Source organism: Dufourea novaeangliae, unplaced genomic scaffold (assembly GCF_001272555.1).
Source record: "Dufourea novaeangliae isolate 0120121106 unplaced genomic scaffold, ASM127255v1 scaffold162, whole genome shotgun sequence".
Taxonomy (NCBI): Eukaryota; Metazoa; Arthropoda; class Insecta; order Hymenoptera; family Halictidae; genus Dufourea; species Dufourea novaeangliae.
This window is the reverse complement of record NW_015374046.1, coordinates 1,555,114-1,572,382: the sequence shown is the minus strand read 5'-3', so window position 1 is coordinate 1,572,382 and position 17,269 is coordinate 1,555,114. Positions and strand designations below refer to the sequence as shown.

The 17,269-nt window shown below is 34.0% G+C and overlaps 1 protein-coding gene across 1 annotated transcript in view; it reads right to left on the bottom strand.

Moving 5' to 3' along the window:
* Window positions 1-15,553: 15,553 nt before the first annotated feature.
* LOC107189794 (broad-complex core protein isoforms 1/2/3/4/5-like) overlaps window positions 15,554-17,269 on the bottom strand; it is a 43,254-nt gene continuing 41,538 nt past the window's right edge. Inside the window, exon 9 of the mRNA XM_015578447.1 lies at window positions 15,554-15,621. Within this exon, the coding sequence (XP_015433933.1) occupies window positions 15,570-15,621 (52 nt within the window). The 3' untranslated portion in view covers window positions 15,554-15,569. The remainder of the gene's footprint in view (window positions 15,622-17,269) is intronic.

The following is a 17,269-nucleotide window of genomic DNA, read 5'->3' as shown; positions in this document are numbered from 1 at the left end:
GTTCAGCAGTTCATATATCAAATTGTAGGGAGTCCGAAGGATATCTTGGGGTATACTGTTGGCGGAACAGATACAGTAACTTTTCTGGGATCTTATGAATTGGAATAGAGTTTAACTGCGCTCAATGGAATCCATGGTGCGACTCGGATGAAGACAATACCACATTAGTTTGCGAACATCGATACTTTGGCACAGACTTTGTTGTCAGTACACTGCGGATATCATCGTTTACAACATATAAAACTGTACGATATACAAGAAAATATGTACAAAACTTCAACTAGATTTAACAAAGTTTTATGTTATTTTTAATCTAGTGAAATCCCTAAGAGATTACTTAAAAAACGTGCCAGTATAGGGTATGTGTACCAATTACGGAAACTTTAAGCCAGTTTACGCAATCAAGTATTTATTAAACAATACTGCTGCATAAATTTCATATTGTGAAAATGAATATCAGTTGCTAAACAATTCCTTTTTATAAAGGAATTTTTTTTAAATAGCAAAAATGAAATCTTTGTAATATATTTGATTAAACAAAAACATATGTTTTTGTCTGTATTACGGAGCCCTTTTAGTAGCTGCAGATGTATTTCGGTGCCTCCAGTTTTGGAGCCTGTCCCTGTTTCGATGCCTCGTATTATGGTGTCTTGAATGTCGCTTCTAACCTAGCTTTTGTGAAGTAGGGAAATTTGTTTTCCTCTTTATTATAGAGGAAACGTTTTTTACTTGAAGCTTGACTAATGTTGTTACAGATTAGGTCCTACTGACTTATATACAACGACCTACACGCGCTTCACACTTGGTTTAACGAAAGTGAGGTTATGGGGAAGACCTATGCTTGGGGGCTCCGTATTACGGACAAGACTGAAAATCACGCGGTATTACGGAATTTACTTACAAATAAAAATTAAAACGTTTGTAGGTGCTAAATTAATTTTTCTTAATTACATTAAACCTTTTTGGGATACAATATGCATTTTATACGGTGAAGATGCTGTTTATAAATAATTTACATGAAATAGTTCAGTATGCATTTCTTAAGGTTTTGGCTAAGAACATCTATAAAATCACCGAAAGCGTAATACACATATTTCAATAAATACTTATTAAACCATTACATGTTACAATTGTCGTTTTTTACGTTGAATCTTATTTGTTAATAATTTAATGTAATTAAAATATTTTGTTTATGATTATTTATAAATGTATTTCTTTTAAATGATGATTTTAATACAGAGGCTCCATAATTGGTAAACATACCCTAGTTATTAGCATCTCAATACCGCCCACCGTTTGTATTATCTGTCTGCCTAAAGTGCTCCTAATTGTGGACTAGGGTCGAAAAGAGATCGATCGCGATTCATTGCCGGCTTCTGCACATATGGCCCGTAAAATGGCTTCTGTCTGACCCCCAGCTGCTTTAGTTCGAGTTACTATATTTGTTACACCAACAGTATTAGTGACACTTCTTGACTCTGCTTTTAAGATTACCGACTGGTTACTGCTTTGTAGGAGAAAAAGGAATCAGTCGATCGGGTTCCAAACAGGGTATCGAAACCATGTCTTTTGTGTTCTGAGCGACTGCTTTGACCAATTAAACTACTCGAGCAGTCGTCGATTCTTCTTCTCCTAATTTATATAACCCAGACAAAGATAGCTGTCTACTACTACCTTGGTTATGTGGCTTATACAAGATTTGTTCTAAGTATTCACACCTTATCCGGCCAAAACTCGTGAATTCGAGTATAGTTTTCCTACCGTCCTAACCCAGACCTACCGTCCCCTCGAATTTATTGGTAGTGAGAGATCCGTAGCTTGCTACAAGTGGTAGGAAACTGTACGGTTAAGGTCCCTGTTTCGTGGACAGGTCTGCTTTACCGAGTCAATTCAACGGTAGAACGATGAATAAATCGGTACCTGACGATTTCGTGTTGATATACCGGTACAAAGTATTTCCTATTGTTAATTTCAACATTATATTAAACCCTGCGTTCGCTTAGTTGTCACGAGTATCGTAAAATTACATGTTGGTGTCTTCAAGGTAGCTACTCCGATTGGATCCACTGGCAAATGGTCACATGAGACAGATACTATGTTAGGGTATGTAAATTTGTTCTAATTTGATTCACTGCAACGAATGATAAATATGAAGCTGGCTAAAAGTAAGCATGTTTTATAACAATTGAGTGATGCTACACAAATCAATTTTATATAGAAGAAAATGGATACATTTAACTCAGTGTTTCCCAACTTTTTTTGGATCATGCCTCACCTCAACGCCTCAAACATCTCTCTCTAAGCCACTCTAGCATAACAGTATACGATGTTCTGAAAAACTTTAGCATTAATAGCTGTTTCAAATAACGAAGGCACATAACTTTTGTCGATAAGGTGGCGAATGTCAATGAATTGATAATTGCCCCCGAAAATATTGGAATTGACCCACGCTGGGAAACACTGATTTAACTGATCTCGAAGTAGAGAAGAATATGTTCATATTTTATTCGATTACTGTTATCGAACGTTCACATTATAAATGTGAAATTAATGTTGTTTATTCTTTACTACTGTTTTTTCTTAGGAGAAAAATAAGAATTACAATTTATTTGAAAACAGGTATAAAAATCTTTTAGTGCAAAAGTGAGGAGAGTCACCTTGAATACACCAACAAATCTGTCCCGTTCATATCGCTATTTAAACAACATTCTACCGTTGATTTGTTACAAAATCTCTGGAAAATTGTTTACACACTCGTTTACAACATCTGAACCTAGTAAAGCAAAGCTAACATCAAAAAGCCTAACTAATTACGAGAAAATGATAACTATGATTTTGTCTCAATTTTCCCACGTGATGTAATTGCTTCGACTCTTTTTACTTTACCTTTATCTTTTTTGTTTGCGTTACTTTCATTACAAAATGTCACTCGCATCGACTTAATTATTGCACAGTTGTATACAATCATCAATTACCGCTGAAATTACAATTTCAATTTCGATACAGGCCGTGTCAAAAGACTGCTTGAAAAGAGTCGAATGAGTGTTTCTCAACCAGTAAAGATTACAGAACAGACGGGCTTTGCCTCTATCATGGATAAACAAGATAATTGGCAATAAACTGACTTTCTTATATGTAACCCCTAAGTTAGTGTTTTCGCGTGGTTGAGAAGCACAAGTGCTCATTGTTAATAAAAATGGACCTACATGCGAATGAACACTCACTTCCAGAATGTCTACGTATTCTTTACTTAATTAGACTAACTTAATTATAGACACGAACAATAGTTCTTCAATTTATTTCTTTGACACCAATTAAATTGTGTTGCAACTTTAACAAAAAAATGTTTAAAAATTCAAGGTAAGCAACAAGCTTTCTTATTCACTAATTATTCGCACACTAATCGATAGTGTTTCGTTTTTCATTTAAATAATTGTTTCTACAAGTCTGCCGGATACTACGTTAAACCAATATTAATACGGTCAAGCAATTATTCCATCGAAACTTGTTACGTAGTCGTTTATTCAAGTACGAAAGTTTTTTTTTGTTTTGAATTATTTTTCCGCTCTGGTGAGTTACTTTAACCGACTATTTAAATTATTAGAATTATGTGTTTACCAATTAACTGTTAAATTATTAAGAGAAAAATAAATTAATGAAGAAAAGATTGCTTCTTTAAATGTTTCCTCCGTATAAGGAAACAATGGTACGGTAAATAAATATTTATTATTTATAATTGTTTTATCATACGGTAACTATATAAACATCTTTCTTTGGGAAAATAAATCATCGTTGATTAATTGAACATTATGTAGTCGATAAGTACGAGAGTAATATTTTTAATATTTACTTTACCGAGTGGTTAATCTAATTAACAAATTTATTAATTTTTATTGCCATAAAATTACACTCGATTCCCGATGTATTAAGAAACTGAGGATTTTTTATATAAAATGTGTATAACGGTTTTGAAATCGTTTTAATGGTATGCGCTAGAAGTTGATAAAATCTATACGAAACATTTAGTATGTCAAAGTTTTATTTATTAGAACCGTTAAATTTGAAAGGGATTGTTATTTCTTGTTAATCAGCGCCACCTTTCACTCTAATAAGGGCTACAAGTTGATTGAAAGGAAAGCTTGATCAACGACGAATCTTCCCGCTCAATTACCATCCACAATTTTTTCCGTAACAATTCAAATCTGAAGGTATACAAATATTTTCAACTATCGCGCACTCATTAGTGGAAAACGGTGGATAGAAACGTTTTCCTTAAACAACCACCCGGTTCCTACATCACAACCAGTTTGCTTAAAAAAAACCATTAAACTATTATCGATACCCTTTGAAAAAAACGTTGTAACAGCATCCGATGCTTAGGTACTGTATTCTCAGTTAAAAGGATTGAAAAATGAGAGTCAGCGTCCAGTAAAAATCAGAAAAATACACTTCGAAATATGGCAACGGTTTCACTACATTTACACGCGAATGTCAATTTACTTCGGCAACCCATTTCGTGAAAACGATGCGTTTTTAAAGTATAAATTTTTCATAGAAATCAGGAACTTCTGTAGTTCGGCAGTTCACGATGCCCCAGTTTAAAAGATTATTCCTTACGTCGATCCCCACAGAAGCCTAACGTGAAATGTTCCGCGCGATCGTATATTATTCTATATGAAATTCACCGTTAATTCGTTGATATCCCGATTCGTCGTTAACCATCGCGTTTCCTTAATCGATATTGATTAATACGTCTAATTAGATACATCCTACTTAGGCTTAGATAATTCTATGTAAGGCATGGAGTATGTCATCTCGTTATCTGGTATCTAGATTATTCGTATATCTTCGTCTCGTAACTTCCTTTGCTTCTCTCACGCACACACACGCACACGCGTCCCTTTTTATTTTTCACGTAATCAAACGATCAATCTTCCCTAGAAACTTTTCGCCCCAAACGAAAACAATTCTTTCACTGACACTCGATCGCCATTCCGATTAACGTTCAATTATTTCGACCACCCGAACGATCGAAGTGTTACGTCGAAAGGTTGCCCCGAAGCTTCTAGTTCGGGAGTCAGCGACACATTTTTTTGACCAATTTGCTCAAAGTTTATTTATGTTTTATTCGACAGTATTTGTGCTACACATTCAGGAAACGACCTCCTGCCAACGTACCAGCGGAACAACGCATGACAGCAGCGTCTCAACTAAATAAAAAAAGGTTCTCGTGGAAAACGTTATTTGCTCACATTTGAGCATTTTTCCACTAATTATTGACACCATAACACAACGAAAAATTACCTCCTGCCACGTTAATAGTGCAACGGTATGCTCCTGCCAATCGCGTAAACATGTTAAAAGAAATAACTCGATTGACTAAAATGCTCAAAGCTGCAATTTTTTTTGGTGATAGTTTAGATCATGAAATGGAAGAACAACCTTTAAAATTAACCTTTGAAACAATTCAAGAGTTGCATTTACGAGACGTGTGCAATTCAACGTTAATTTTCTCAGCTGTAGTCAAATGTTCATGGCTGGAATTTTTTTCTTCCATTTGATGATCTAAACTATCGCCAAAAAATGTTTCAGCTTTAAGCATTTTAGTCAAACGAGTTATCTTTTTTGACATGTTCACGCGATTGGGAGGAGCATGCCGTTCCACCATTAACGCGGCAGGAGGTAATTTTTCGTTGTGTTATGGTGTCAATAATTAGTGGAAAAATACTCAAGTTTGAGCAAATAAGGTTTTCCGCGAGATTTTTTTATATAATTGACACGCTGCTATCAAGCGTTGCTCCGCTGATGCGCTGTCAGGAGGTAGTTTTCTGAATGTGTAGCACAAATACTGTCGAATAAAAAATCATAGATCAATTTTGAGAAAATGAGACATGAAAAAGTGTCGCTGGTTCCCGGACTATTCGTGGCGGAAGTTCGTCTCGCGAAACGTGAATCGAATTTCCTATATATCTTGGCGGATTGGAGAATGTGCACGCGTATGCGTTTCGCGGCAGAAATACAGAGCAGAGAACACGCATTTCCTTCGATTTATTAGTAATAACCTCTAATCACACGATCACCGTCCGGTCTTGCGGGAAAAATCACAAGTAAAATTAGTTGCCGACGAATAGCTAACATTAGGGCTACCACCTGTTCAGACGCAATCTTTTAGATCTAGTTTAGATTCAAGTTGGATTTCTATCGGGTCCTAATTAAATGTGGGTTATAGGTATTGTATTTGGTTTGTGTCTGGTAACTACGATTACCTACATTTATTAGTCTGATTGGAAATAAACGACCAATCGCTTTACCTTATATAACCCTTTCGCTACGGCGGCTTCATTCGAATACCGACTCTGCGGCAGAGATGGGCAAATTTAAATAAAAAATTTCGAATAACGAATAAAACGTGAAAAAGTACATCGCCATTTTGATTAGCATAACCGTGAAAATTTCAATTTTTACCGTAACATAATACTTCTTCTCGAATGAGTAGACACTCGACAAACAATTAATTATTTCATTTCAAGTTCCCAACTCTGCTCTGCGGTACGGTGATATAGGCTGACAGGAATCACGATATGCTCTTTAGTTACTCTGCTACTTTAATGCATCGTACTGAAGGTATAACTGTTTAAGCATAATAGCAAAATAGAATTGATATAAAGAAATAATGTTCATTTTTATTATACTTTGTCATTAGTTTAAATCTTGTATTTAATGGCTCACTGATATTGGCTACTGCTGAAGTTAGCATCCACGTATGACTACGTCGGATAGTGCCGACGTTAAGAGTGAAAGGGTTACCGACTGTAGTGTTCTAACCCTGTAAAGTTTGCGTCGATGACCCAAAATGTTGTTTACAGCAAGTCATTATAAATTTTTTGTTGCTGAAAAATCGTTGATATTAGGCAATTGGCGATTATTCGTGTTCAAAGAAATGTAGCTAGTTGGGAACTCTTGATGCTGTATTGTCAACAGCGATTGCGACGAAGCGCTTGTTATTTGCAAGTTGTGAATGATAAAATAATCCTGTCATGAATAATCTCATTTTACACCTTGAAATTTTATTCAATTCGTTATTGCTAGCAAAAAGTATTGCCGCCTATAGCATTGGTCGTTGGTGTACCGTCTTATGGGCGCGGTTTACGCTGAAGTCTGTCGAAGCGAAAGAATTAATTCTATAAACTCTAGTATTCATCACTCTACAAGAATAATTAAAAAATTTTCTATATATATATATATATATATATATATTTGTAATTGTAGTAGAAGCAACTATAACTTTAACATGTTTGAACGGTCATTTATTTCCTATCAATCCAATAATCGCGACTGTAATCGTGAAACTTTTCCATCCCAAAGAATTCTTATTCGCCAAGAACATATTAAACTTCCTTCAAATAGAAATTAAATAAAAATTATTGTTGTATTCCGTCACTCGGATTATTTATTGGTTTATTATTGTAATTTGCCACTGGGAATGACAAATTTAGTAACAGGCTACTAATCGTTGCTTCTAGAAAGCTTATAAAATAACCCTTGGTACATAAAGTGTTAATCGTCATGAAAAATATTTCTAAACGACCAGAAAATATAATCTCTAGTGACTCCAATGAGTGAATCAGCAAGGTAATAGCTATTTTATATTTGCAGTACATAATCTGAAAATTAATTTAAAGTAAAAAATACATTGGTTAAATATCGTACCACACCACCTTTGATTAGACCCGCTAAAAATCATAGTATTGATATACATATACGGCGAAAGATAAAAGAAATTTTGTGATCAATAGTTTAACCCTCGCACACCGAATGCCGGGTCATTTTGGACCGTCTGTTGTGTGTATATATATATTTACTTCCTTTACATTATTATTTATAGAGAGAAAAACACACCACAGATCCTTCTTTCAAACTGTACAGATATACTATAACTACACTTTTGCCAGAAGTCAAAAAGACCTGGCAGCCGCTTCATTGATCCAGTATCCGGTGTTCACGGGTTAATGAGAGAATAGACTTGGAATTAAATTTAAATTATGATAAAAGATAAACATACAAAAATTTGCATAAAAAAAAACGCAAAAAATTCCTGTTTGTTGCAAGAAGTAACTAATAAAACCATGTTAATCTATAGAAAAAAATGTTCAGTTTACCTGTATACGTCACATAAATTACAAAAGGTGGCAACACTAGCTAACACTGTTCCGCTTCAACTCCTATTTAACCTAGAATAAAAGTCCCGCAAATTCTCTGCCCTAAGTAAATTAGGTCGTTGATCAATGACTAATTTGTCGGTCGCCTAATAATTAATAACTAACAAGAATTTTTGTTAATTAATAATTATCAGCGCAACCATCCATCACAAAGGTTTCTGTTTTTCGTTATCTCTAATTGTTGTTATTACTATTATTTTATTATTTACAATTCATTTAGTCTTATAAAAAATAATTGTAGAGAATTTTACTAATTAATTGAAGTAGAGATTTCTAATAATTGATTTTAACAACGAAAATCGTTCTTCCGCAAATAATGTTTGTTTCGAATCAAATTATAATTCGATCGAATATTCGATAACGAATTAATTGCCTTTAGAGAAATTTTCTATCCAATAGGCAAGCTACTTCGAAAGATTTAACAACAGAAAATAATTTGGCCTTGTACTAAGTCATAAAATTATTTACAAACCCTTGAGAAGTAGTCGGAAAATATATTGCACGAAACAGCTTTCAAATTCGTTTGTTGTTTGCCTATCATTTGACTGTTTTAAACAAAAGAGAATGTTGTAACTGTAAAATATCACTTTCAATTGCAACATAACGAACAGCTTAAAAGTAGTTAGAGATACGACGAATTTTGCGAATTTTCTTCAAAATTTTAATTACTATCTATCAATTTAGAAAATTTATTGCTACGTTCGTTTTCTATGTAAGTGTAAAATTTCTGCGAAAATCCTGTATCAACATTCATTCGTTTCGTAACAAAACCGATAGATTTCTCATGAACCCGACCACTGATTAAAAAATAGTTCGAAAAAATCGCAATGATTCGTATCTGCATTTAAACGACCATAAATTTTAATCGAAACGTCAAATTCTGTTTACGAACCATCAATAATAAAGATACCAAATAGAAGTAATACTATATTACGGCGACCGCAAAATTAATTAGCCCGTTAAATCAATTAAATTGTACTAAATACGCTAAATATTATTTTACGTAGTACCGTTTACAAAACAATTTGTCAAGAAGTTTTAATGAAATAACGATTAATATAATTGCACTGCACCAATTTTGAGTAAATTAATTTTTGTACAGATTAATAAATAAGTTTAAAAATATTCCTGAAGGCATGGTCTGGATTTTATTACAATGGAACAGTTGTAATATGTTTGACATTTTAAATGCTTAAATTTACAATACTTTACAGTGACGTTTCTGCAAAATATTAACAACATGATTGTTAATACTGAAACAGTCGCTGTCGCGTTTCCGTGTTTTGAAATTTATATTTCCGTCTATTCAAGTATCCAAAATTTCAACTTAAAAACCTGAACAATTTTTTATTGTGAAGACAAATTATTTGCGTTACGTTTATATTTATTGAGTACACAGAAGAGAGCGAAAATATTCGCACTACCTGAACTACAACTACACTCTGCCTGCATAATCTTATTATATTATACCTGAAACAGTAAACATATCGAAATAAATTGTACGTAAAGAAGTTTTGCAACGTTCTGTTAACACATGTACACACTCTGTATGTTTAAAAGATATATAAATCCAAAAATACGACCTGTACATAAACATGAACAAAACATTAACAAATTTTTTTATATCGTCCGTTTGTATCGATCAAAAGATCCTCCTAACTTTCTTTAGTTCCTTAAAAGTGCAGACTATATACGTGATTTTTCGTAAGATTTTTAGCAACAAATGAGTAAAGAAAAGAAGGAATTATAGTACTTTGTATTTTTAAAAAAATAGAATAATATGTTAGATTTGATAGGAATTTAATATTTTTATGTAAGCAAATGTTGTTTTAGCAATAGTTTTTAAGACATTTGTAAGATATTATGGATTAAAGGCAGAGTTGAAAATTAAACTGTTAGTTGTTTCAAAATACTAGGACCTGTATTGGTGTATAATATTTGTTATTCTCCCATTTTCTGTGTAATCAAATTTATAAAACGTGGATAAAAAGTTATGTATAGAATCTTTAAAAAAATACGATGAAGCACACGCAAAATCAATATTATATAGTCAAATAAAATGTTTAAAAAAGTATTTTATAATAAAAGCGACACTATTGTGTTAAATTGTAAATGAATCAGTTATACATTGATGAGTTTCACAGATATCTATTTATCTCATGGAAATGAGTACTGTGAAAATACCTAGTAGAAAAAGAGAACGGACCACACTCTAGAGGAATCTCTTTAAACTGTCAAGTCATTCTGTACGTGTATTATCAAAAAATGTACTGAGACCGACTCATCTCTTAAAACATTTCCTTATTCCTATAATGTGACAGTTAAAAACTTCAGAATTAAGATACAGTGTAAATTCCTTAGACCTTAGATTTAAAGAACCTCATTTGGAAACATAAAAAAAAATTCATTTAATATTAAACATTAGAGGAATTTATTGATAACAGAAGCATATATCTATACTGTTCCATGTAATTTTGAAACTACACCAGATATGAAAAAGGTGGAGTGAATCGGTCTTAGTATTAAAGGAAAACTAAAACTTCAACATCGAACACAATTCCAGCGTTTAACCAAACCTAAAACAGCAAATAAATAGCGAAGAATAAACCTCGTGAAAGTGAACAATCGATTATTTTCCCGTCGAAATACCATGTTTTATTTGTTTAATCCTTTCATAGACCTAGTAAAAATTATTTAGCTATTTATGTATATATATATATATTTATTTTGTTATATATATATATATTATCACCAAATCAACAAATAAATATCCTAAATATATTAAATATCGTATAATATATGCTCTCCCAACAAATAATATATAAGTTCTGATCTATTCTCGTTAATAATAATTCGATATAATTATATGTATGCATATGTATTTGTATATGTACACAAATATACATATACCTATACTACACACATATAAATTCATTTATTTATTTATTCATATTTTTATATATATATATATGTGTGTGTGTGTGTGTGTGTGTGTGTGTTGTGTGTGTTGTGTGTGTGTTGTGTGTGTACTTTTTTTCATTTCTTTAATTCTTCGGTTCATTTGTCTATTTATTTGTTTAAACCTTAGGCGTTTACCTATACGAAAATGACTACCCTTGTATTCCGGTAGCTTTTGTTCTTCCTTTCCTCCTTTAATTACGTACTTCGCAGAGACACAAAATCATTGAGTAATCTATGAAAACTGTGACAAAGTTAATAATTTGCACGTTAATAAAATCGCCGCGATTTCGTCGATCAATAAGAACATACATAATTCTCTGAAAAATTCAATACATCTTCAATAAATCTCCAATACATTTATTATTTCCAAAAATTGATCGAAGCGTAATGAAATCCTTCTCAATCGCGTTAAATAGAAATATCAACCAATTAAACGTTATGAATCAATTACCACTTCGTCCATGTTGTCATTGCACAATGGAAATTAAGCATACAATATCCATGTTACTAAACAAATACAGTGTTCTGATTATATTAAACGTTTCTCGTTGATTTAACAGGCAAACGTACAGTGGGTTCAAAAATAGTTGTCCCCTCTACCTTAGATGCACAAAAATCACTGGTAGAAAAAATATTCCAAAACCTCATTCAAGAAACTAATGCGCCAAAAACTTTAATAGAGCAAATCGAATGGCTTTTGAATAAAATAAAACGTTTATCATGTGCACAGGTTGTTCCATCATGTTTGTCGTACGGTTCTGCTAGGAAGGGCAGAAAAATTTCCTTTATACCATTGAATGGCCTTACACTTTTTAGGAATACAGACTCCTCTCGATTATCGTCCCGAATTCGGGTCCGCGCCGGGATAATAATCGTATAGGGAGAAATGCTTCAGACCCTCGTAAATTCGTTTGTTGCCCAAAGTCCGAGCCTCGGTAACGAAATCGGAGGGGCAACAAAGTATTCGCTTGACAGGTTCCATATTGCCCTCTCCCCAGTGGTGGGGATAACACCTGGACAATAATCATGTAGATCAAGTCAGACGATAATCGAGGGGAGTCTGTGTACCCTAAGCCCTGTAGCTAATGTGTCAGTTTACTGTGAGAAATCTCAGTTGAAACGTTGTGCCCTGGCGACTCTCACAAGACGTAACTTAACAATTCGTTCTTAACAAACTTGGCTTCCACTAAGGGAAAAAACGGCGTAGAAGAAAAATCTTCTACCACTTGGTAAATTTATTCCAGGTAGTGAAATAAATTTAAATAATGGGCATTTGTAGTTTTTACACATATAAATTACGCCTTAAAGGGATCGATTTAGACACCTTTCCCCAACATTTATTCCATTTCGTTTCTTCTTTACACAAAATATTCTATTTGTGCATACACAAACAGAGTGACCAGGGTAACACAAAACTGAGGAAAAATTAAATAGATTTTGAGATACAACTGAGGTAAAATAAGCGTTTTTGAATGACCATAATTGTTGACTAATTTGTAAATAACACCGCCAAACCGCCAAAAACAAAAGAGAAATTGAACATCTCACCGTATAGATAAAAATTACAACTCTTTAGAAAAATATTTTTCTAACAATTTTTACATATTAACAAGTTTTTATCTAATGCAAATAAAAGAAAACGTACCCCAATTCAGACGATATTTAATTTTTCTGAATAATAAAAACTAACAACAGTAATACCTGCCACAATACTTGCAGCATGTAATAAACAGATAAGATACCCAGGCATGAGAATGAAAAATTCATATTACATACTCGTAAAATCTAGAAAATTATTGTTAGCATACAGATAATAGCATAGATACACTCTGATCATCGATACCAAGGTGGAAGAAATTGTTTTTTCACCAACAACGTACTCTGTATCAAGTGTGAAGACTCTGGAATTGTGTGCACTGCGGGAACTACTGTCACGGTGACTCTTTTGAACGAGCACAATAGTTTTCAGTGTTTTTAATATTTAACACTAGAACTACCAATGATAAACGCACATCTAATTTGAAAGATCGATAAATATGGCAAACTGTTGAAAATTTACTAACTTATAAATTAACTAATTTCTTCACTTTCATATCGTAATAAAAGTTCCAAAGATCTTAGAAAATGCATTGGTATAACATTTTAATTATAGTTATAGGAGCGTACTGACAAGTCATTTTGACTTGTTTGGTAGTTCTAGAGCTAAAGTAGTTATTAGTATGAGTATGGACAAGTGTTTTTGAACCCATCGTACATGTTCTCATGGTACGGTTGTATCTGCTTTTCAGGCAACGTTTTTCGTAAACGTTTCATTATTAGAAAGAAAAATAAACTGTAGTAGTGTTCCCTAGGAATAAGGTTAATTAGGAATTAATCAGGCTTAAATTGAATCCGTTTCATTACTTTCCTAATTAACTCATGTAATGCTTTCTAAGACGTTGCTAGTGCTACGTCTGCTGACGTATTATTGTTAACAAAATCGCTTTCATTTCGTTACGCTTTCATCTAACTTCTTTTCGGAAATTCTGTATCGTATTATACGACTTTTTGTGGGCTTCGAAATCAGTTGGTTCGATCTGTTTGGAGATGATTACAAAAATGGCGTCCATTTTCCCTCGCTCATCGGTGCTTCTTGCATCTAAATTAGTTGCGCGTATTTATTACTAATTCCTCGTCATGTTGTGTATGTTTTCACTAATTTTACGGTTTATCTCTCATAATTTCATTTAAAATTTAGGATTTGCTTAAACTTCCCTCATTTGTTTAAATATTTAGATTATTTCGTCGTACGAGGTTTAAATTTATTCCGAACCCATTGTGCATAAGTGGATTTTAATTTGGGTTTTCCTTCGGCATTTTGGTTTACTTCGTCATATTAAATATTCTTTATTACGATCTTTTTAAACTTAGTTCGAATGTGTCACGTTAAATTTTATTTTAATTAGTGTCCCTGGATTTCGCAGAATTTTATCATTTTAATTAAATTTTTAACCTATAGAATAATTTCGTTAATAGATGGAATTCTTAAAAATCTTGAGGATATACTATGAATAATTTGGTATCTATGGAAAATAGTAAAATATCTTTTTAAAGATAAAATATCGTAACTTAGATGAACCTGTCACGTTTAGCTGAACATTTCAGACGTCGATAAAGAAACATTGAAAACACAGTCCTGCAAGTACTTTCTTTTTGACTGATAGTTATTGGAGGCTACATATATCGGTAGAATAATTCTTACCACTCAGGCCACAAAACGGCCTGTTGGAACTCGCGTGAATTATTGTTACATATGCACATCAGAAAAGTAACTGAATTTTATTAAATTTGTGAATATGAGATCATTATTTAACATTGTTCAGGTAGGTTTTAAATAATGATCTAAGTCACAGTATCAATTAAATGTATACTTTCCAGAAAGTTACAATGGTCTTCTCTATAAACAGTTCTTCTGATGTGTAACTTTAAAAAGGAATTATACAGAAAGAAAATACTCGTGAACTTATGCTTATCCTTTTTTTGTTTGTATGATGTGCGAAATACGTCAGAAACATTCCGCTGTACAATTAAAAGTAAAATGTAGGCTACTTCAACTTCAATTACTATTATTTTGCACCTTTAAAATTGAATGGTCCATAACGAAAAACCACACGAACAAAATATTAATTTTCAAAAGAAGAGAAGGAAAACTTTCTAACTTCATAAAAAATTACAGAAACACATTTCCTTCTGTTTTACGTGCAATGTATGTATAATATAATAAGAAATTTCTTATAGACTTCATGGTACAAGCGATGGTAAAGCTCATGTACTTTTAATCGCTTCGATTATACACACTACATGGATATAATTGAACTGGTGTGTCTTTTAATGTAACTAATGCAGCATACACTTAATAATACACACGTCTGAATGACTCTAAAATATCCGCTCACGTTCATAATAAAAAAAAGAAAACAATAGAAATTTACCAATGAACGGGGGATTTTTATAAAAGTAATGAGAAATTCATGCTCACAGGCAGTACCATGACCTATTTTTAGATAGGTATTAAAATATTTTCCAACTCGTTGACAAGGATAGTTTGACGTTACGAACCTCTCAAGTGCTACTATACCAGTGACAAAAACATTCACCTTCGAAACAACCGTTACAATTTCTCGGTGGCCCCATAAAGTCTTTGGAAGTCCCAGTTCGCTGCTCCGAGAAATGCAAACCGTGACCGAATCGAGCCACGGAAGCAGTTCAATCGAGGAAAGTAATTTGAACGGATCGAAGAGACGATAGACGAGCAAGCAGCAAAGTCGCAGGAAACCCATGGAGTTAAATGAACGCTCCGAAGTTCTTCGAATATTCGAAGTTCCACGCTCAACGCACCCCCATCACCTCTCACTTATCCTCCTGATTTGCTCTCGGTGATCTCTCTGTTTCCTGCCTCTCACTGCGAACAGACACCAAACTTTCTAAACATCTTCTTTTTTTTTTTTTTTTATCTTTACGCTGCATCTGCGCTAGAATTAAAGGATTATTTGCTCCGATTCAAAGCACTTTCGGTGATGGAGGAGTAAAGTCGAGTGAGTCTCGCAGTCACCACTGCACTAGACTTGCATAAAAATCCTCATACCAGTGAGAAACACATATAATATTACAAAATCCTCATAGGTTTCTTCAGAATGGGCCTTGGTTTTCGAGATATTTTTGTTTAAAGTTTTGCATGTGTCAAGTAGTCTAGTTCCCTTTCGAATCATCAGTTAACCTTCTAGAATCGGCGAGTTCGGTTGAAGTTCTATTCGGTAATCTTTTAAAACTGCTCTTACAAGGGAAGGCACGGAACTGTCCCCCTCCGATTTTGATGAAACGTCATATGTCTGTTAGGTAGTCAAAAATAAGGGATGCGTATTTTTTTTTATCGGCTGAGACGCGACTTTAAGGGGCGAAACTACCCCTCGAAGTTTCGATCCGAAAGTACTATCTCGAAAACCAGAGGAGATACATGAAAACTTTTAATAGACGAGGTTTGTTGTTTTTTATGTAGAATAATATGGTGCTAACAAATTGTCCAAAATATAATTTGTTTATAACAAAAAAATTTCGGATCGAAACTTCGAGGGGTGGTTTCACCTCTTAAAGTGGCGTCTCAGCCGATAAAAAAAAATACGGATCCCTTATTTTTGACTGCTTAACAGACATACGAAGTCTCACCAAAATCAGAGGGGAACACTTCCGTGCCTTCCCTTGTTAGTCCCCGCATTGCCAGTGCGTTAACACCGAGCATCTAACCGATAATATTATACTTAATACTTTATCTCGACAACACTACACTACACATACTTATACCAAAGACTGATTGTGTAACATCCAAATAACATTCCTTAATAAACGTGTAGAAGATTTTATGTGACCAGACGGTGTGTCGGAGACGTTTCTCCCAGTCGCCTGGGTTTTTGGTAACGACCGCCAGATGGCGAGTTTTCTCGCAAGCGGTTAATAGAGCCTATGGCTACTCAAGGGGCTCCGCTGAGGAGCAACCCAGGCGTCTGCAGGGGTCGTCTACCATCAACCCCACTGACGAGTCTTGGTAGACGATTCCCGAGACGAAACGCCATGTTTTTGAGCCGCCTACAAACGTGAGTAACTTTATTATTAAAATTCATTGATTTGGTAATCATTATAATCGTAGTTGACCTTTCCCACACGATACAACTTTACCGTTCGAGTTGCATCCACAATTATAAAATGATTTACGAGGCTTAACTAACATTTCCTGCGGCTCCCTAATTTTGCATCAGGTTCGTCCGCACGTCTCACTGTTCCAAGTGTTTTCCAACCTAGTGGCTCCCCGATTTCGCAACGGGTTCGTCCATGAAACTTGACCTATCCAGGGGCTCCCCGATTTTGTATCGGGTTCGTCTACGAAACATAACCTATCCAACGGCTTCCTGATTTCGCATCAGGTTCGTCCATACCCTAATAACTCTCTGATTTCGCATCCGGTTCGTCCGCACGTCACACTTTTCCAAGTGTTTTCCAACATAGTAGCTCCTCGATTTCGTATCGGGTTCTTTCTGATTTCGCATCAGGTTCGTCCA